This window comes from Monodelphis domestica, chromosome 7, assembly GCF_027887165.1.
Source record: "Monodelphis domestica isolate mMonDom1 chromosome 7, mMonDom1.pri, whole genome shotgun sequence".
Classification (NCBI taxonomy): domain Eukaryota; kingdom Metazoa; phylum Chordata; class Mammalia; order Didelphimorphia; family Didelphidae; genus Monodelphis; species Monodelphis domestica.
In genome coordinates, this window is record NC_077233.1 from 159,898,582 (window position 1) to 159,921,940 (window position 23,359).

The window sequence follows — 23,359 nt, forward strand, 5'->3', positions numbered from 1 at the left end:
ACATGTATGCATCAAATGGCATAACATCCAAATTTCTAAAGGAGAAACTAGTGGAGCTCAATGATGAAATAGATAGAAAAACTATACTAGTGGGAGACCTGAACCTTCCTCTATCAGAACTAGATAAATCAAACCAAAAAATAAATAAGAAAGAGGTAAGAGAAGTTAATGAAATCTTAGAAAAATTAGAGTTAGTAGACATGTGGAGAAAAATAAATAGGGACAAAAAGGAATATACCTTCTTTTCTGCAGCACATGGTACATTCACAAAAATTGACCATGTATTAGGGTATAAAAACATTGCAAACAAGTGCAAAAGAGCAGAAATAATAAATGCAACTTTCTCAGATCACAATGCAATGAAAATAATAATTAGTAAGGGAACATGGAGAGGGAAATAAAAAATTAATTGGAAATTAAACAATATGATTCTTCAAAACCAGTTAGTTAAAGAACAAATCATAGAAACAATAACTTCACTGAAGAAAATGACAATGATGAGACATCCTTTCAAAACCTATGGGATGCAGCCAAAGCAGTATTCATGGAAATTTATATTCTTGAGTTCATATATTAACAAACTAGAGAGGGCAGAGGTCAATAAATTGGGCATGCAAATTAAAAAATTAGGAAGTGAACAAATTAAAAATCCTCAGATGAAGACTAAATTAGAGATCCAAAAAATCAAAGGAGAAATTAATAAAATTGAAAGTCAAAGAACTGTTGATTTAATAAATAAGACTAGAAGCTGGCACTTTGAAAAAGCAAATAAAATAGACAAAGTACTAGTCAGTCTAATTAAAAAAAGGAAAGAAATAAACCAAATTGACAGTATCCGAGATGAATAGGGAGACCTCACCTCTAATGAAGAGGAAATTAAGGCAATTATTAAAAACTATTATGCCCAATTATATGGCAACAAATAAGGCAATCTAGGTGATATGGATGAATACTTACAAAAATATAAATTGCCTAGACTAAAAGAGGAAGCAATAAATTACCTAAACAACCCCATATCAGAAAAAGAAATTGAACAAGCCATCAAAGAACTCCCTAAGAAAAAATCCCCAGGTTCAGATGGATTCACAAATGAATTCTATCAAACATTCAAAGAACAGCTAATTCCAATATTAAACAAACTATTCAACAGAATAAGCCAAGAATGACTTCTACCAAATTCATTTTACAACACAAACATGGTACAGATCCCAAAGCCAGGCCGGTCAAAAACAGAGAAAGGAAACTATAGACCAATCTCCTTAATGTATATAGATGCAAAAATCTTAAATAGGATACTAGCAAAAAGAGTCCAGCAAGTCATCACAAGGGTCATCCACTATGACCAGGCAGGATTCATACCAGGAATGCAAGGATGGTTTAATATTAGGAAAACCATCCACATAATTGACCATATTAACAAGCAAACTGACAAAAATCACATGATTATCTCAATAGATGCAGAAAAAGCCTTTGATACAAAACCCATTCCTATTGAAAACACTACAGTGTATAGGAATAGAAGGGCCTTTCCTAAAAATAATAAACAGTATCTATCTAAAACCATCAGCAAACATCATCTGCAATGGGGATAAACTCGAAGCCTTCCCAATAAGATCAGGAGTAAAACAAGGATGCCCATTATCACCTCTATTATTTAACATTGTACTAGAAACACTTGCAGTAGCAATTAGAGAAGAAAAAGAAATTGAAGGTATTAAAACTGGCAATGAGGAGACCAAGGTATCACTTTTTGTGGATGATATGATGGTTTACTTAAGGAATCCTAGAGAATCAATCAAAAAGTTACTCGAAATAATCAACAACTTTAGCAAAGTTGCAGCATACAAAATAAACCTGCATAAGTCATCAACATTTCTATATATCTCTAACCCATTTTAGCAGCAAGAATTAGAAAGAGAAATACCATTTAAAATCACCCTAGACAATACAAACAATAAATAAGAAAAAGGTAAGCGAAGTGAATGAAATCTTGGAAAAATTAGAGTTAGTAGATATGTGGAGAAAAATAAATAGGGACAAATAGCAATATGCCTTCTTTTCAGCAGCACATGGTTCATTCACAAAGACTGACCATGTATTAGGGCATAAAAACATTGCAAACAAGTGAAAAAGAGCAGAAATAATCAAAGCAAACTTCTCAGATCACAATGCAATGAAAGTAATAACTAATAAGGGTACTTGGAGTGCCAAATCAAAAAATAATTAGAAATTTAAAAATTCAATTCTCCAAAATTGGTTAGTTAAAGAACAAATCATAGAAACAATTAATAACTTCAATAAATGACAATGATGAGACATCCTTTCAAAATCTATGGGATGCAGCAAAAGCAGTAGTCAGGGGGAAATTCATATCCTTGAGTTCATATATTAACAAACTAGAGAGGGCAGAGGTCAATGAATTGGGCATGCAAATTAAAAAACTAGAAAGTGAACAAATTAAAGATGCTCAGATGAAGACTAAATTAGAGATCCTAAAAATCAAAGGAGAAATTAATAAAGTTGAAAGTCAAAGAACTATTGATTTAATAAATAAGACTAGAATCTGGTACTTTGAAAAAGCAAATAAAATAGACAAAGTACTAGTCAACCTAATTTAAAAAAGGACCAAAGAAAACAAAATTGATAGTATCCAAGGTGAAAAGGGAGACCTCACCTCTAATGAAGAGGAAATTAAGGCAATCATTAAAAACTATTATGCCCAATTATGTGGCAATAAATATGGCCATCTAGGTGATATGGATGAATATTTACAAAATTATAAATTGCCTAGACTAACAGAGGAAGAATTAGATTACCTAAACAACACCATATCAGAAAAGGAAATTGAACAAGCCATCAAAGAACTCCCTAAGAAAAAAATTCCCAGGTTCAGATGGATTCATATATGAATTCTGTCAAACTTTCAAAGAACAACCAATCCCCAATACTATACAAACTATTTGAACGAATAAGCAAAGAAGGAGTAATATCAAATTCCTCTTATGACACAAATATGGTACTGATTCCAAAGGTAGTCAGGTCAAAAACAGAGAAAGAAAACTATAGACCAATCTCCTTAATGTATGTAGGTGCAAAAATCTTAAATAGGATACTAGCAAAAAAGAGTCCAGCAAGTGATCATGAGGGTTATTCACAATGAACAGGTAGGATTCATACCAGGAATCCAAGGATGGTTCAATATTAGGAAAACCATCCTCATAATTGACCATATTAACAAGCTAACCGACAAAAAAATCACATGATTATCTTGATAGATGCAGAAAAAGCCTTTGACAAAATACAACACTCATTCCTACTGAAAACACTATAAAGCATAGGAATAGAAGGGCCTTTCATAAAAATAACAAACAATATTTATCTAAAACCATCAGCATGTATCATCTGCAATGGAGATAAACTAGAAGCCTTCACCATAAGATTAGGAGGGAAACAAGGATTCCCATTATCACCTCTATTACTAAACAATGTACTAGAAACACTAGCAGTAGCAATTGGAGAAGAAAAAGAAATTGAAGTTATTAAAATAGGCAATGAGGAGACCAAGCTCACTCTTTGCAGATTATATGATGGTCTACCTAAAGAACCCCAGAGAATCAACCAAAATGCTAGTGGAAATAAATAACAACATTAGCAATGTTGCAGGATACAAAATAAACCCACATAAGTCATCAGCATTTCTATATATCTCCAACACATCTCAGCAGCAAGAAATAGAAAGAGGAATCCAATTTAAAATCACCCTAGACAATATAAAATACTTAGGAATCTATCTGCCAAGACAAACATAGGAACCATATGAACACAACTACAAAACACTCTCCCCACAATTAAAATTAGATCTATACAATTGGAAAAACACCGACTATTTATGGGTAGGCAGAGCTATCATAATAAAAATGACAATCCTACTCAAATTAATTTACTTATTTAGTGCCATACTGATTGAGCTACCAAAAAGGTTTTTTTTTTTTACTGAATTAGAAAGAACCATAACAAAGTTCATTTGTGTTACAGTTAAAATTATAGTTGAGATTGCAAAAAATCTAGGGAAATCCCAAATAATAAAATACCCAAGTAAGCTGCCAGATTTTTATGGTTACTTAATTACAACAGGAAGAAAAAAATATCAGAGGGAGAGAAGGAAAGAGGAAGAAAAGGAAAGGAGTTTAATTCAGAATGACTGGCTCATACTGAGCCAGCGCTGGCATTAAGGCCTTGGAGAGCCAAGACAGGGAACAGGGTCAGTCCTTATCACTCACGTGACCAATCTGAAGGAAAGCAGTCTGCGGGGCTCCTCCAATCTCAAGCTCCAGGATGGGACTGAATTCTAGCCCTCCTCACAGGAAGTGCCGAGAACTCCTGAGGCTGTTCTCCTCACTTCCTGCATCTCACATGTGCCAATGGTGGCTCAAGCTTGACTTAGGACTGCCCAGAGGTCTGTCCTTTTATTGCACATGTCTGTTGAAGTCCATTTTCTCAAATAATTAAATCTTGAGTTTGATGCAGCCTTTCCTAATCTTGTTACACTGAGTAGGGTAGAGAATGTGGGTTTCAAAGACCTGATTCTGTTATTCCAAATATCTCTATTGTTACTGATCAGGAAATAGCTAAATCAGATCTTCTAAAGAATGGTCTGATTATCGTGGAATAGTTTTGAAATTCACATTTGGAAAAACAAAAGATCAAGGATATTCAGGGAAATCATGAAAAAAAAATGTGAAGGAAGGTGGCCTTGCAGTCCCAGATATCAAACTATACTATAAAGCAGTGGTAATCAAAACAATTTGGTACTAAGTAAGAGACAGAGTGGAGGACCAGTGTAATAGACTTGGGGTAAGTGACCTCAGCAAGACAGTCTATAACAAGTCCAAAGATCCAAGCTTTGGGTACCAAAACCCACTATTTGACAAAAACTTCTGGGAAAAGCAGTATAGGAGACTGGATTGGATGATTGGAAGACAGTATAGGAGAGATTAGGTTTGGAACAGCATCTCATACCCTACACCAAGATAAACTCAGAATGGGTGAATGACTTGAATATAAAGAAGGAATCTATAAGTAAATTAGGTGAACAGAGAATAGTATACATGTCAGATCTTTGGGAAAGGAAAGACTTTTAAAACCAAGAAGAGCTAGAAAAAAATCACAAAATGTAAAATCAATAATTTTGATTACATCAAATTAGGAAGTTTTTGTACAAACAAAATGAATGCAACCAAAATTAGAAGGGAAGCAGCAAATTGGGAAACAATCTTCATAACAAAAACCTCTGAAAAAGGTCTAATTACTCAAATTTATAAAGAGCTAAACCAATTGTACAAAAAATCAAGCCATTCTCCAATTGATAAATGGGCAAGGGACATGAATAGGCAATTTTCAGTTAATGAAATCAAAATTATTAATAAGCACATGAAAAAGTGTTCTAAATCTCTTATAATCAGAGAGATGCAAATCAAAATAACTCTGAGGTATCGCCTCACACCTAGCAGATTGGTTAACATGACAGCTATGGAAAGTAATGAATGCTGGAGGGGATGTGGTAAAGTTGGAACATTAATTCATTGCTGTTGGAGTTATGAATTGATCCAACCTTTCTGGAGGGTAGTTTGGAATTATTCCCAAAGAGCACTAAAAGACTGTTTGCTCTTTGACCAGCCATAGCCCTGCTGATGGGTTTGTATCCCAAAGAGATAATAAGGAAAAATTCATGTACAAATATATTCAAAGCTGCGCTCTCTGTGGTGGCAAAATATTGGAAAATGAGGGGATGCCCTTCAATTGGGGAATGGCTGAACAAATTGTGGTATATGTTGGTGATGGAATACTATTGTGCTCAAAGAAATAATAAAGTGGAGGAATTCCATGGAGACTGGAACAACCTCCAGGAATTAATGGAGAGTGAGAGGAGCAGAACCAGGCAATCATTGTACACAGAACTGAAACACTGTGGTTCAATCGAATGTATCCACATTCAGAGGAAACACTGTGGGAATAGAAACATAAAAGAAAAACAACTGCTTGAATACATGGGTCAAGGAGGATATTAGTGGGATATAGACTCTAAATCATCATCCTAGTGCAAACATCAACAACATGGAAATAGGTTCTGATCAAGGACACATGTAATACCCAGTGGAATTGCGTGTTGGCTGCGGGTTGGCTGTGGGGAGGGGAGGGAGGGAAATAATGTGATTATTGTAACCAAGGAATAATGTTCTAAATTGACTAAATAAATTAATTTTAAAAAATGGTTGTTATCTCCACAAATTTGTTTCTAATCAGGATTTAAGATGCCTAGATCCTATAATTTGACAGCCCTAGTACAGCCTCCCTTTTACAATAACCTCTCTTCCTCAGTTTTGTAACTGACCAGAGTGGCAGTTGGTAAGTGACTTTTACCCTTCCCCCAACACCCCGCCCCCAACCAAGATGTTTTTGATTCTGTGTGGAAACTCATAGGCAGAGTCAGTGACAAAGGCTGTTAGCCTCAGGAGTTGTAATTGACAACTTCACAACTGACAGTTGATGACAGTTGGTGACAGGTAGTCACTAAAGCTTTTTTTTTTTCTTTCCATAAAGAAAAGTCTTAGGCCAGATTAACCCAGATTGAGAACCCTGGCTCTACAATCCACTGAGCCACCCAGCTGCCCCCTCAAGTCCTCCCTTTAGTTCACTACAGGGCATGCACCCATGGATCTGAGAGTCTATTTTAATTTATTTTTGGATGATGATGAGGAGGATTATTTATTTAGTGCTTGAAGTCATAAAGCTAGTTTACCAACTTTATGTTTAAAGTATAGTTAGGATTAATTAATATGTAGATTCTTTAGTTTTTAACAACAATATAAAATTTTGTGGCACTTTTAAGTTTTATAAAGCATTTTTAGCATAGCATTACCATGAGGTAGTTCATTCAAAGATGATTATTTCTTTTTTGAATGTCCAAGGTTCTATAGGTGGTAATGATCGGAACCAGAAATTCTGAGCCCAAGACCAGTGCCATTCCATTACCCTATGCATTTATGTATTATCCAAAGCAGATGTTAAGTTTGAGTTTGGCATGTCTTGCTACAGGAATATTTCTGTCCTTTCATGTGCATACAGAGAAATGCAGATTAATTTAGTAATTAGTCAAATTAAAAAGTGATGCATTCTCAAACCAATTGCATTTAGGGGAAGGGAGGAGGGGAGGGAATAATTTGTGCCATAGCTACTCTCCTTGCTGTTAATTCATATAACCAATAATTCTATAAGAAAGAAAGAACTTTAATTAATCTTAAAAGACAATCACCACAGAACTACTTGCAGATTCCATTATCAATGGGGATATTAATGGGGATGGAAAGCCTGTCAACATTTACTTGGAGAGGTAACAAAACTGTACTTCTTTGGCCATCTGCCTGGTCTCTTCATAATGGCCAAGTAGACAAATCAGCTTGCCCAGAGTAGGATTAAAAAGAGGGAAGAAATAGGAAAAGTAGGTATAGAGAGAAGGGCATGGGACGAGTTAAGACAGGAAAATGGGTAAGAAGGGAAAGGTATAACAAACACGAAGGTAGTCAAGTTTGTAAGCCAAGAATATAAGATTCCTCTCATCACCAAAGTGGCCTTGGAGAAAACAAACAGATTTCTTTTCCCTCTAGGACATGGCTTTCTTAAGCTGGAGTCTGGGAACTTTTTTGTTTCTTAGTATTTTGAATTAAATTTCAATATAAGTGGCTTCCTTTGTAATCTTATGTATTTTATTTTATACAAGTAAAAACATCATGCCCAGAAGCAGTCTATAAGCATGCCCAGAAGGTCCAGGACACACAAAAAGAGCAGGTCCGTTCTAGGGAAAACATCTCTACTCCCTGCCCCCTCTATATGCCCCTTGGACAGACTTCCATGTTTTTATCCTGGTGATACATATCAGAAGCACCTGTTTTGTACTTGGGTTTTAACTGCCTTTCTTGGGATACCCTTCCCCCTGGTATTTGCTCCTTAATATAGAGTGTTCCCTTTCCCAGACTAGCTCCATGAGGTCTGCTCTGGGGACAGGTTAGTTGCCTGCAACCAATTATTTATGAAACCAAATAATCAAACTATTATTTTAATTAATTGACCTTTATTTAAATGCCTATCACCATGCTTGGTGCTGTGGAGAAAGAAAAATGAAGCAATGAGACTCAATTGCTGTCCTCAAGAGGCTTAGAATCATAAAATTATGGAGTTAGATATGGGAGGGATCTTAAAAGGTCATCTACTCCAACTCCTTAATTTTATAAATGAGGAACCAGGGTCAGGAAATGGCAGAACCCTTTTGAATTTTAGACCAATGACTGAATCTAGCATTTTTTCCACTGTGCTTTCTTTTTTAACAGGCCTGTACCAGACAGCCTATGCTCAGGTGTTGGAATGAATGGAACCAATTAAATGTACTTTAGGAGTTAGGGAAAGATTGTGTGTGGAAGCAAATAGAAGATTTTAGGATGGAGTTGGGAAATGAGTTGGGTCTTGAAGGATAGGTAGGATGTGTATTGGGATGAGGATGGACGGAGAATTGCAAGAAGGTAATATAGCACAAGTAAATATAAAGAAGCAGGAATACTAAGCCTTGCACATACTGGGGCCTGAAAGATTATTAACCTCTTTAAGGTGGAGAGTTCATGATTGACATAGAAATAGGTTGAAGGCAGAAAGTCTCTAGCCAGCCCACACTCCCTGCTACATCCCCCCAAGGTCTGGTGTGGAGTGACCATCCTAGGCATTCCAGAGCCTAGACCTATTTCTCCAAAAACTACTAGACAAGTGAAGTTACTATAAAGCTTTTAGTGCCAAGGCATAGTTAGAAGCAGGAATCTGGATCTTCCCATGATCTTTGTTACCTATTGATACATCTCCACTTCTAGGCTAGCTGGGAAAGGTTGGGCTCTTGGAATGATGCAGCAACTGATGTTAACCTCTTTATATCCTGAGATCTTTCTGTATTTGTGCATTCTTTGCAACGAATGTTGGGGAAGCCATCTGGGAATATAAATAAATATTATAAATAAATCTGCTTTCTCTGTGATTTGCTTCTTGGTGACTGGTAGTGACCAACTGTTTTGTTTGGTCATGATGATAATTGAACCATTGACCTATATCAGTCATGGCATAATTCTCTGAAACTTTCCCATGGCTCTTACTTTGAAACCTATTCTACCCTTGTCTCCTAGTCTCTTTGAATTCTCCTCTATGTTGTCCCCTTTATACATATGTACATGTGTGTATGTATGTATATATATGTACATGTTTTTCCATTCACACATTTTTTCCCAGAATAAAAATGTTATTAGAATGGTTCTTATTATCCTCAAATTCCCATTTTAGAAGTCCCCAATTTCTTTAACATCATACCATTAAATTTTTCTTATTTTAAAATACTTTGCTTTTTTGTGGGATATAAACTTCCCCCAATGACTGACTCTACTCTTCCTTGCTGTCTTGTTGAACTTTCCTCTCATATATGCTTTCTTCTAAGGAAATGGACAATTAAAGAAAGAAAAGCCCTTATAAATTTTAAATATATGAGCATATGTTCAGGTCTTAATGTGGAAAATATAAAGCATTAGGGAATGATTCTGGGAAAAGGTAAGTCTTTTAAAAAAGAATGGATGAAGCTAAATGGGAGAAGAACCTCTGAGCAGCCCCTCTTTCATTATGCACCTGACAATTAGACTGCAGCTAGGATATTTATTCCCTGGTAGGCAACTGTCAATTCTGGTGCAGAACAATTTTGTTCTGAGACTTCAGTCTCCTTAGGACATCTGTTCTCATTCAGGTTTCTGTACCTGTATTATCCTAGGATTTATTTGATCTCATAGAATAAACTATAAGCATTTCTTTTCAGTTTTAATTCTTGAATTTAATTCTAAGCACTCCTGCCCCAAGAAATCCTATTTAATACATAATATGTATAATATGTTATAGAATATATTTATAAACAATATATTATATAATATACAGAATATATAATAATAATTTATAAATAGTGAATAGATTTATAAATATATAAAATATATAATATGTATGTATGTGTACACATTTATTTATTTAAGCCTTTATCTTTTGGCTTAGACACAGAACTAAGTGTTGGTTCCAAAGCAGTAAGGGCTAGGTGTTTGGGGTTAAGTGACTTGCTCAGGGTCAAACAGTTAGAAAGTATCTGGGGCCAGATGTGAACACCAGACTTCCCATCTCTAGGCCTGGCTTTCCATTGAATGCCTAGATGCCCCCTTCCCTTTTATAATATTAATAATAAATAACATTAACATTTGTGTAGAGTTGTAAAGTTGGCAAAGCAGTTTCCTATCCTTTGTCTTATTGTAATCTCACAGCAACCCTGTAATATAGGTGCTATCAGCATCATTGTTATCATTTTGCATAGGAAGAAAAACAGACACAGAAGTTGACAGTAAGTACAAAGTAGGTTTCAAATCTAGATCTTTCTGAATGCAAACTCAACACTCAGTTCCTATGCCGTGCTGTATTCAAAATAATCTTGCAGAATTGTTCTTTGAGAGAAAACAGATTGCTACTGTTGATGTAACCTTAAAATGATCAGCGCTTAACTTCCTGTCAATTCCATAATGTTTTCCTGCTTCTGCTTAGAACCTTTCTGAAATTTTGCTCTATTCTCTGCCTGGGAGACACTACCTCCCAAGGGGCATGAGGGATGGACAAAATATGCTCCAACCCAGAGACTGAAAGTCAGACTTCTTGATAAGATCCATTACTTTCCAGGGCAATCAACACTCCTTCTTGCTATTGATTTTTTGCTTAGGAAAGAGACCACACTCCATTTCAGTGACTAGGGTGATGGATGTTGACTAGGAGGAATAGTTCCTGGGGAGTTCATTGAGGAAAAGAATTCCCTGGTAGGCCATTATTTTTCGATTACTCATTTACTTTCGTAGTAGTTCCTGGACTGGAATGGTGGGGGCTCGTGATACCCTGGAGTTTTTTCTACTGCCCAGAACTGTTCCAAGTCTTTGTACCAAAATCTTTCATTTTATGCTTCACAATAACTCTTGTGTTCCTCTACACTTGTGCCATGTCTTTCCCAGGATTATAGAACCAGAACTTGGAACCAGAACATAGCAGGAGCCATGTGCAGTGTTTATTCCCAAACTTAAATGACAGTTGCATTAAATGTTATATTTTGAAATCTCAGGAATTAGTTTTGCGAATATATAGTGACATATGACAACATAGAGCATATTTGCAAATAGAATATAGAGAGAATATGTCTATGTAGAGACTGATGCATGTAATATATATACATACATACACAGAATATATGTATGTATAGTATCCTATACGCACAGTCTCCCACCTCTTTAAAAGCAGGGCAAAGTGCCTTCTCAGATTCAGAGATCAGTTGAAGGAATTGCACATATTTTTCCCACAGAAGAAAAGACTTGGCAAAGGTTGCTCACTGTTGTCTTCAAGTGTTTAAAGGGTTGTGGAAAAGGAATTAGATTTATTCTTGCATTCAGTGCATAGAAATAAAACTAGAAAATAGAAAGGGTGAATGATGCCAACTCAGTAGAAAAAAAAGAACTTAATAGTCAGAGTAGCCCAGAAATGGAATTGGCTTTCTTGGTAGGTAGTGAATTTCTTATTACTGAGAGTATTCAAGATGGGGTTAGATTCACCATTCCTTGATGATATTCTCAAGAGGATTCCTGTTTCTGGCAGGGGTTGGACTAAATGACTTATCCGGTCAATTCTAGTTTTCACATTCTTTGAATTCAGGACTCATTCTGGCACCTCTTTTTGCTTCTTGAGATATTCTTCCTTTAGAAGTGAAGTTAGCATGTCCTGAAGGCATTCCGCAGGTACATATCTTCTTCTTTAATTCTGGGAGAGCTTTACTGAGGAAAATGATTTCCATTTAGAGCATTCATTATTTGTAAGTTTCCCAGTGAACTTGCACTCAAATTCCAGTGATTCCCATGAGTTCATTTCACTACCTTGTTCAATTAGTCCACAATGGTCCCAATTCATTACAGGAATGCTGAAGCCCACATTTCCTATTTTCTGATTCTCACCTTCTTGCAGCAGTATAAATCATGTAATTCTTTTAGCTACAAATTCTCCTGGGATGTTGCTTTCTCTTTACACCTACCTCCTACTGCTCTTTCATTGGTATTTCAGGGAGTTTAAGCACATTATTCAGAGATGAATGGAACTCATTGGCATCAACTCTTGGGAATTTTTTTGAGAAAGAAATGTACCTGTACAAACAAGCTAGAGCTTGAGCAGGAAAAGTTACTGAAGTGGATCAGAAGAACTTATGGAAGCCAAAAGGAGTGTCCCCCAAAGTAGACAGATCTGTCCACTTTTGTGCTGCTGCCATATTCAGGGCATTTTTTCTTCTGTTTTTGCTGCTCTCACACATTAAAGGAGAGCATCTGAGCCCAACTATTCCTTTTCAGAGGGTCATAGGATCATAGATTTTAAGCTGGAAATGTCCCCAGAGGTCATCACATCCAACCTCCTAATTTTTCAGATGAGATAACTGAGGTTTCAAGATGTTTGGTGGCTTGCATATGTCCCAAGCCTTCTGTTTTGGTCTTTTCAAGGAAAAAATAGTATCAAATAGATTCTATGTTTAGAATTTTTTTATGATGGTTGTGAAACCTTTTTTTTCCCCCTTACTCCCCTCTGTATCCAAAAATGCACCTAATTCTGCCCTTTGAGTCTATTATATCTCTCAGAAAGTAAGTAGAATATTTCCTCATAAATCCTCTGGAGTCTTGGTTAGTCTTGGATTGATTAGGGTTCTTAAACCTTCCAAAGTTAATTCTTTGTTGTTACTGTACAAAAGGTTCTCCTGATTTTCCTCACTTTTCCTTTAATCAGTTCATATAGGTCTTCCTATTTTTCCTGTTATAAGAGTATTCTGTTACATTCATTAACCATAATTTGTTCATTCTCCAACTGATAAAAGGTACTCTTTTAGCTTTGCAGTTTTTGCTACTACAAAATGAATGTTTTTGTACATAGATGGGTCCTTTCTTCTGTCTGCTTTATTTTGGACTATCCGGCTAATATTGCTGCAGGTTGACTTTTGGGGCATAGTTCCAGGATGACTTGGACTAATTGACAGTTTTATCAGCAGTGCACCATTATTCCTGACTTTCCTGATTGTCCAATTTTAAAGCTAAAAGCTCAAAGGTCATAGGAAGATAGTAGTGACTCAGGAAATACTGCCTGATTAAATCCAAAAGAACTTCCAAGTGGTTAATTTCTTCTATTATATGATTTCTCTAGTTTCTCTCATCTGGGAATTAATCTTAGAATCCCTACCTGTTTAATCTCAAAATATGGGATCTCAGGTCTATATGATATATCTGAGCATCCTGGGGGTCCTGTCCAAACAGCAGACTTGTTTCCAGTTCTCTAAGGCAGAACATACTGTTTTCTTTTGGTCTTTGGGTCACGCTTGTAGTGAGTAATGGCTAAGTCATTAGTCCAGAAATATTTCCACACATGCTTCATTCAGCCAGGAAGAGAGTATATAACATGGGGGTGCCTGGAAGAACCCCATCGTCAGAACCTCAGGAGATCGTTGATAAACAGTAAAGATAATCCTCCTATGAATACAGATCAAGACCTCTTATCTTTATTACACTGGTTTCATTATTTCATTGGTTACTATACCACCTATCTCCAAGGGTTTTTGTGTAGCTAAAATCAAATAATACTTATAAAGCAATTTGTACATCCTAAAGTGCCATATAAATGCTAGCTATCATTATTAATCATTGGGGCAGGTAGGTGGTATACTGGATAGAGCACTGGACTTAGAATCAAGAAGATTCATCTTCATGAGTTCAAAACCAGCCTTCGGCCCTTAGTAGCTGTGTGACTCTACACAAATCACCTAACTCAAATGAATAAACAAATCTATGACACTTTTTAACTTAGCTTATTTTTCTTCCTATCTGCATAATAAATCCTGTCCACCCCCTCACTACTCTTCCCACAGCACAGATCATCTCATAGTCAACATGTATAAAAATGGAGATTTTTGAACCCTAGACTTCAATCCCCAGAAGTCCTTGGTATTTCCCAGAATTCCCTATAATCTCACCTGAGTCCCCACATTGGTGAGATCACAATTGGTATTTAACTGGCAGTAACACCTCCCACGCTCTCTTCTCTTCCATTGCAGTGATGTAGTAAGTTTAGTGGTAAGCTAAACACAGGGATTTTGAATGGGCTAATCAGCCATGGGCATGTGGTTTTTATTTTGTATCCTTGATTTCTAATAATCCTTAATAAACCTCATAAAATATAATATTTTTATTACTAGATAATAATTTAATTTTTACAGATGTCCATATAAATTGGTACCATGTTTTTTTCATATTTCACCTTTCTGTTTGCTTTCTGGAGGTAGCATTCACAGTTGATTCTTCTAGGAGTAATTCTGTGGCTGTGTATATTGTTCTGGTTCTACTCATTTCACTGCTCATTACCTCTTATAGTTCTTTGCAAGTTTTTGAAAAAAACCTGTATTCATTGTTTCTTACGGTGCAGTAGGAATATGCTGTCACAATCACATACCACAGTTTGTTCAGGTATCCCCTTGGTTTCCAGCTCTTTACCATCACAGAGAAAGCTTTTATTCGTCTTTTAAATTGTATGAGTTCTTTTCCTCTTTCCCTGATCTTTTTGGGAAACAGACTATGCAATAGTATTATGATATTGTATATTATATGATGTCTGCTAAGGGTATACACAGTTTTACAAACTGCTTATAACTCCATATTGCTCTCCAAAATGGTCAGATCAGTTCACAGCTCCACCAACAGAGCATTAGTGTCCCCATTTTCCCCCATCAGCCAATTCAATTAAAAAAAAAAAAGAGTTTTTTTTTGCGGCAAATTCTATTTTTTGTTTTGTTTTGCCTCAGTAATTTCCCTAAATGTCCTCTCTCTGACTGAACCTACCCTTGTAATAAGGCAAAACTAATGGGGAAAAACCCACCAATCTATTCTGATAGCATATGCAGCATTCCCCATTCCTAGTTACTCATCTGTAAAATGAGATGGAGAAGGAAATGGCAAACCACTCCAGTATCTTTGCCAAGAAAACCTCAAATGGGTACACAAAGAGTCGTACTGAACAGTAACAAAAACATATATGGCATTTGAAGGTTTGCAGAGTGATTTACATGGGCTTTTTCATTTGATCCTCATAACTCTGTGGGTACTTTCATTATCTCTATTTCTCAGATGATGAAACTGAGGTTGAGAGAGGTTAAGTGGCTTGCCCAGGACCACTACACATTTAGTGTCTGGGTCCAGATTTGTCTTGTACTCCATGCCTGCCACATAGCTGTCATAAAGTTATGGAGAACGTGACTATGAACTCACTTTTTTTTAAGTTGGTTAAATGTTAGCTTTAATTATCCTCTTGGTTAGAAGAGATTGTTCCCTCCTCAGTCTCTCATATATTTCTTTTGACTTCTATTCATTTTCTCATTCAGATATTTTAATGTTGAAGGCTAACATTCCAAGGTTGAATCAATTATTTTTAGTCTTTGCTATGCTTTAAATAGTCTGGTCTGGGTCTATAAAGATGATTAAGCAGACTTTTAAATTTTCTTCCTGTAAACTTCCAGGTTTTCTTTTTCATAGAAACTTGGTAGACCCTTGTTGCTAGTATAGATGTTAAAGATCATCTAATTTACCTGCTTCATTTTAAGATGAGAGAATTGAGGCCTAGCCAGGGGAAGTGACTTTTTCCAAAGTTACATGGGAGGTTAGCAGCAGAACTACTTGAAAGATGTCTTTGTCATGTATGTAGTAGACTCTTATGTTTCTTCATAATAGCTAAGATTTAAATAGCACTTTAAGGTTAACAAAGCCCTTTACCTGTGTTATCTGGTCCAGTTCTCATAATCCCTTTGTAAAGTACATGCTATTATTTCCATTTTTACAGATGAGGAAACTGAGGCAGTTTTAAAAAAAAAAGTGATTTCCGCAGGGTCACACTGCTAGTATTTGTCTGAGACAGGATTTGTATTTGCGTCATCCTGACTCCATGGCCAGTACTTTTTTCCATTGTACCACCTATCTTGCTGTAGAAAAAGTGAATTTTAGGGAGAAAGTCAAGTTCTCCATGGGGTAGCTACTCCTTTTTCTCAATAAGATGTGAACTTAATTGCTGAACATCTAGACTAGAACCAGTACTTTGCATTTCCCTGCAGTAGAATGTCTAAACAGCATAGCTATTGTGTTTTTAATTTAAATGTCAGCTGTGAAAAAAGCTAGCATCTCCTGGAAAAGAAGGGACAACAATTCAAGTTCAAAGCCCAGTTACTAGGCATTTGGCTATTCCCTTTAGTATCTATTCTGCCTTAAAGGTGTGAGCTTGACTCCTATTAACTTTCATAGGAATTATGTATAAGCCTCTAGGGGAGAGTACAACTTTTAATGGGAAATTCCCTTCTACTGCCTTTATTTGCAGTTTAATTTTAATGAATCCCACCTAGCAGAGACTTCAAATAAAATGGAATGTGTCTCTGCTTAAAAATAAATAAATAAATAAGTAAGTAAGTAAATGAATGATTGCACAATACTAGGCTTTGTCCTCCCAGAACAGTTTTAGTTGTTCTTATATCTCTATAGTATCCCTGGAAAATATACTCAGTTGCTCATTATTTTCAAAATCAGAACCCAAGAGCCAACTGTGATTCTTTCCCTTAGGCAAGAGTTGTTGGTTGTCAGTAAGGTCCCTCCATAGCTATTGAGCACTTTCCAGTCTAGCATGTCAGGCTGCTTAGATGGGATGGAGTGGGGGGGGGCAGCAATTGGAACAGAGGTGGAGTGGGGGAGACAGAAATGAGAACTGTTCAGAGATGGAGTGGGGGGTACAGAAACGAGAACTGTTCAGAGGTGGAGTGGGGGGGGACAGAAACTAGAACTGTTCAGAGATGGAGTGGGGGGTACAGAAATGAGAACTGTTCAGAGATGGAGTGAGGGGTACAGAAATGAGAACTGTTCAGAGATGGAGTGAGGGGGACAGAAATGAGAACTGTTCAGAGATGGAGTGAGGGGGACAGAAATGAGAACTGTTCAGAGATGGAGTGGGGGGTACAGAAATGAGAACTGTTCAGAGATGGAGTGGGGGGGCAGCAATTGGAACAGAGGTGGAGTGGGGGGGACAGAAACTAGAACTGTTCAGAGATGGAGTGGGGGAGACAGAAACTAGAACTGTTCAGAGATGGAGTGGGGGGTACAGAAATGAGAACTGTTCAGAGATGGAGTGGGGGGTACAGAAATGAGAACTGTTCAGAGATGGAGTGGGGGGGACAGAAATGAGAACTGTTCAGAGATGGAGTGGGGGGGACAGAAATGAGAACTGTTCAGGGATGGAGTGGGGGGGCAGCAATTGGAACAGAGGTGGAGTGGGGGGGACAGAAACTAGAACTGTTCAGAGATGGAGTGGGGGAGACAGAAACTAGAACTGTTCAGAGATGGAGTGGGGGGTACAGAAATGAGAACTGTTCAGAGATGGAGTGGGGGAGACAGAAACTAGAACTGTTCAGAGATGGAGTGGGGGGGACAGAAATGAGAACTGTTCAGAGATGGAGTGGGGGGGACAGAAACTAGAACTGTTCAGAGATGGAGTGGGGGAGACAGAAACTAGAACTGTTCAGAGATGGAGTGGGGGGTACAGAAATGAGAACTGTTCAGAGATGGAGTGGGGGGGACAGAAATGAGAACTGTTCAGAGATTCTGAGTGCTGCTATTTGCCTTTCACCAATCATGAGCAGGTATGTCTGTGTTCACAAAATTTTCTGATTTTTTTCAAGAGGTATTTCTTATCTTCCCTGCCGAGTTCTTGGTCCCTTCTAGACCTGATCATGTATTCACAGAATCAAATTTTTGTTGCAGTAGGAGGGACACCTTCTGCCTCATGGACCCTCTTCTCTTTCCATGATCTTTTGCAATCTCTCCAACAGGGGCTCAACAATCTCATTAACCGGTTTTTTTGGGGGGTGTGTGTGTGTAGAAGATGGAGTTTTATCTGGGTCAGATGATCAGGATTCACTGAAGGCTTTATTTCTTACTGTGGGTATCTACTCTGTGTTAGTCAATTTTTCAGTTATTTCTAACATAAAGATCATTCTCTGCAGAGAAAGCAGAAACAAAATAGCAGCTGAACACTTCTGCTTATCATTGCTCCATCTACCCCAAGCAGAAGTCCGGTTCTTCCTTGAGTCTCCTTTTGCTTCTGCTCAAACTTAAAAACAACCCCCTCCCCCAAACTAAACCCTTTATGTTGTCCTTAGCCTTTCTAAAATAAGCTTTGGCTTCTTTTGCCCTTTTACCTTGCTGAGAATGCTTTTATAGCTCTTCGCCACTCTCATATTAATTCTCTTGTTTCCTGGCCTTGCTTTCATCAACTCTAAATCTCTTTAAAAATTCCTAGTTGTTTGAGGAGTTCCCTATGCATCCACATCTCTCTTATATAGGGCCTGGTGACCAGGAAAGAGGGCTATGGTCCCTGGAGTGATAAGAATGGTGAGTCCACCCAAGGGAAGTCATTTGAAGCAAGGATGGTCCTGATTTAATGACCGTGTCCAGAGCAAGAGGTGGAAAAGGAGGGTAGGGACTAAGATCTGATATGTGGCAGGGCAGATGGCAAATGGCCCAAGTGGGCAGCCGAATGGATCGATGGGATGTGAAGCATCATCTAATCTGCAGCTGGATAGACAGAGTGAGCCTCATTCTGCTTCCTCATGGGACCTTTCTTAGATGAAACAGTGAAACACACAAATTATTGAATATTCTTAAAGAAATGAAGCTTTATTACTTTTAAGTACCTACAGTCACTGCTGACAGTGCCTCCTGCTGGGCCTGCTATACAAAAGTGCCCCCTGCTGGGCCTGCTAGAATGAATAGATGAAGTTTGTGATAATTAGTATTATTTGCATTTAAGTAGTTTTGTGTGCTGAAGCCTTGAAAAACAGTTTGTTCTCTCCAGTAGATTAATCATGCTTCCTATAATCTCGTTTACATTATTCATTTACTTCCTACACTCTTTTTTCACAGATTGTGCAAAGAGAAACTTCAGCTTTTAATTATTGGAGATTTTGAGTTTATGGAGTCCAAAATAATGATGTTTAGCTATATTACATAAATAACCTTAAGGAAGTCTGCTTTACTGATGTCAGTACTCCTTTAGCTCACAGAGTTTGCAAATCTTATCTAATTTAGATGTTTTTTGAAACATTCTGGAACTGAAAATGCTTTCTTCCTGTAGCTGGATTTGCATTGAAGCTTTCTGAACCCAGCTAGGAGGTTCCCTAAACAAAAGAGAGACATTTCCCATCATGAGGCCCGTGTTTGTGGCCTTTCCAGCTTGGTAGCACCTGCCAGAGCCTGGGGTGCCCCTGGCTTATCCCTTGAGGACCCAGTTATCACCATTTTGGATATGGTTGACCAAGTATTGGGTTAGGACTGTAGTATAAGACTGTATCACTTAATGAGCAAACAGTTATTAAGCACCTACTATGTACCAAGCACTGTGGCAGGTAGGTACTAAGAATACAAAGACAAAAATGAAATAGCCCCTTGCCCTGGGAGATCATATCTATTGAAGGAGACAGCATTATACACAAGTTAATTGAATGCAAAATAAATACAAGGTAAAAATTTTTGTGGGGAGTTAGCTTACCAAATCAGCATCTATATCTACGCCAAATAATCTAGATATGTGGAAGGAAGGGAGAGAAAGAGGAGAAAGAGAGGGAGGAAGAAAGAAAAAAGAAAAGGAAGAAAAAGGAAGCAAGAGAGGAAAAAGAAAAAAGAAGTGAGAGATGAAGAGAAAAAGAGAGAGAAAAAGAAAGAGCCTAATTCTTACACAATGCTTTGTTACCCCTAATTAGAATACAGTATTCCTTTCTTCTGTCTTTTAAGGTCTTTTGTAATTCAGTGAGGCTCAACTGATCCCAAGGCCTCCTTAGTAAAAGGTCTGCCCTGACCGCCCCCAGCAAGCCTACTGTGATGCTCCCTTTTCTGAACTCCTCCTCTGTATCTACACTCCTACCACACTTACTGGCTTCTCTTTGGAAGCAGCAACTATTTTCTTCTCATTTTGCCTTTCTTTGTCCCAGTGTCTGGCACAGAGTAGGTGTGTAATAAATGTTTATTGGTTGATGTATTTTCTGTTTCTTTGTATTATCCTTTTCTTCTGTTCCTGAATACATTGTTAAATGTCTTGAGAGCAGGAAGACTTCAAGGCATAATTTATTGATGATAATCAACATATTCCATAACATTTATATTAACCAATGTATTATTTTTCAGGTGCCCAGTGGAGAAACAGAACAGAAGTAAAATGAACATCCCTTTCAATATTGGCAGAACTAAGGGAGATGATGCTTTAGAAAAGAAGTTTCTGGAGAAAGCTCTTGACCTTAATATGATCTCCTTGAAAGGGCATAGGTAAGTAAAATGACCCAAAAGTTAGAGACTGATATTTGGCTTAATCTCTTCAGGAAAAAGTAAAAGCTAATTGATTTGGATGGCCAGACACCTGTCCTTGAGTGTTTGTTTGTTTGTTTTTAAAGAGTACCAACTATGTAATTTGCTAAGAAAGAACCATTGTCATAGAAATGATCTAGCCTCATTTTTATTTTCAACATCTAAGACCAGTGAATGGAAGTGAGAGACCTATTTGGATTTATTTTAAGAAAGACCTTTCTAATCATTAGAGCTGTCTCATGATGGATCTGGCCATCTCATTAAGTAGCAAGTTCTTTATCAGGTGAATTGAAGGCTTGATGACCGTCAAGAATGTCACAGTTCCCATCCTGGGTGAGGGGTGAGGTCAGACTTGGTATCCTTGAAAGGTCTCTTCATAGTCTTTTTTTAAAAAATGTTTACTCTTTTCTTCCTTCTTAGAATCAGTACTGTGTATTGGTTCCAAGACAGAGGAGCAGTAAGGGCTAAGCAATGGAGGTCAAGTGACTTGCCCAGGGTCACCCTGTGCTGGGGAGCGTCTGAGGCCAGATTTGAACCCAGGACCTGTCTCTAGACCTGGCTCTCAATCCACTGAGCTACCCAGCTGCCTCCTCTTCATATATTCTTAATTCCAAATTTCCTTCAGAAAAAATGTTAAATGGAAAGTAGTGTATTTTGTAAGCATCTTCTCTTAGGTGTGGTTATAAACATTTTCTTTTCGATTCCTCTAGGTCTGTTGGAGGAATTCGTGCTTCTCTGTATAATGCCGTCACCACAGAGGATGTGCAGAAGCTGGCGGCCTTCATGAAGACCTTTATGGAAACACATCAGCAGTGAATACTGAAGTGCAAGTTTATCCACTGCCTATTCAAGTCATTGGCATACATACCTATCGGCACATAACAAACTTATTTTTTCTGATAAGCAAGCCTACTATAATTCTTTAAAAAGTAACAAAACTGTTACAAGGTAGTTTGCCGCTGCAAAGTCAATAATAACTGCCATCTTCACTCTCACTAGACTTTAAACATTTTTTTAAAGTTATACTCCCTATGTTTTATGCGAGGTCCATTGTTTTTCTTCCCTGCTGGTATTTTTTTTCCTTGCTAAATCTCACAATGCAACTTCGGCCATGTGCTTAACTGAGCTGTTTGAATATCCTGGCCTCCCTAGGCACAGATGCCAGTGGTAGAAGGGACCAGAGGCTTTTCTTGGTGTGCTAAGGACACACTAGACCAGGGTCAGCAAGCTACAGCCTGGCTGCCAAACCTGGCCTTCTCCCCGTTTCTGTACAGCAGCCTAGCTAAAAAATGGTTTTTATATTTTTAAGTACAATAAAATTTCATTTTAAAATAGAAGGACCATTTGTAACTTCCAGGCTGGCAGGCCAGATTTGGCCCACAGGCCTTCGTTTGCTATGCCTGCTATAGAGTAGTGGCCTGTGCATGTCAGGTCTGTTTCCATTTATTTAGACCCAAACTTGATCACTGGTTGTGAGCTCAGAGACTCAAGGTACAGACTCAAGGTACTGTGGGTCTTCCTTTGTGTACTGTATGTTCTCTTTTTAAAGAGACAAAACTGATAAGACAGTTTCTAGTAAGGCCTATTTTTACTACCATATACTATTTTTCTTTGTGCATTTATATTTCAAGTTCTTTGTACGTTCATAATCATAGCTATGCAAGAAAGCTTATTTAGTATATTAACAAGGGACAGGGTATGGGATTTCTTTTTTTTTTCTGCTTTTCTTCTGAGACAGGAAGATTAGCATCTGTCTGCCACCCCACGCTCCTCCACAGCCTCTCATACCTGTTAAGTTCAACTCAGAGCCTTTGTTAGAATACTCTAAATTTTTATTCCCTCTGCTGTTTGTTTTTCCTCTTGTTTGATGGGTCAGTCCTCTGACTTCTGACATGCTCATTGGAGAGCTCTTTTCCCATTCCTTTGTCTTTATGGATCAGTATATGATACTGAACATATTAAACCACATTAAAAGTACTAAAACATCCCTCTTATAAGTGTTTTTCATTCTCTGTTTTATTAAGCACTGTTGTTTTTGGTAAGAGAAAGTAGACATAAAATACCGACACATCTAGGTGGTGTGGATAATACATTGGGCCTGGAGTCAGACAGATCTGAGTTCAGATCCAGCTTCAAGGTGCTTACTTACCTCTCTGGTAATGAATTTAGGCAATTCATTTTTTTAAAACCCATCTCTTCTGCTTTAGAATCAATAGTTATTCCTTGCTATATATCCTATTCACTTATTTCAGCTTCACTACATTGGGTTTAAAAAAAATAATTCTGTATCATGGAGTTAAAATTACCACAGAACTCTATTGGCTGATAGAATGAAAAGTGACCAATCACAATGCTGCGTTCTGTATCCTGGCACTGATTGGCTCAGTGACTGGAGGTTAATAAGAATATGGAAAAGGTTTATAGGAGAGTGGGAAGGGTTTATATGGCCTTAAAATACACACATACACACACACACACACACACACACACACAAAATGTTGCTACTTTGAGAATTTTCACATATTGGGGGTCCTTGGAATGTAACTCCCGGGATAGGTGAGGGATCACTGTATTGTGCATTGGTTCCAGACAGAAGAGTGATAAGGGATGGGCAATGAGGGTTAAGTGACTTGCCCAGTTTCACACAGCTTGGAAATAATTGAGGCCAGGTTTGAACCCAGGACCTTGTTTCTAGACCTGGCTCTCAATCCACTGAAAACCATTTGGCTATCTTCCCTTTCCAATTTAATCTATTTGCCTCAATTTCTTCATCTATAAAATAGAGATTATAAAACTCCCAGCATTGT

The 23,359-nt window shown here is 37.5% G+C and overlaps 1 protein-coding gene across 1 annotated transcript in view; it reads left to right on the forward strand.

Moving 5' to 3' along the window:
* PSAT1 (phosphoserine aminotransferase 1) overlaps positions 1 to 22,539 on the forward strand; it is a 65,180-nt gene extending 42,641 nt beyond the window's left edge. The window contains exons 8-9 of the mRNA XM_001367044.5: positions 20,376 to 20,513; positions 21,263 to 22,539. Coding sequence (XP_001367081.2) covers positions 20,376 to 20,513; positions 21,263 to 21,368 — 244 coding nt within the window. The 3' untranslated portion in view covers positions 21,369 to 22,539. The remainder of the gene's footprint in view (positions 1 to 20,375; positions 20,514 to 21,262) is intronic.
* Positions 22,540 to 23,359: the final 820 nt, after the last annotated feature.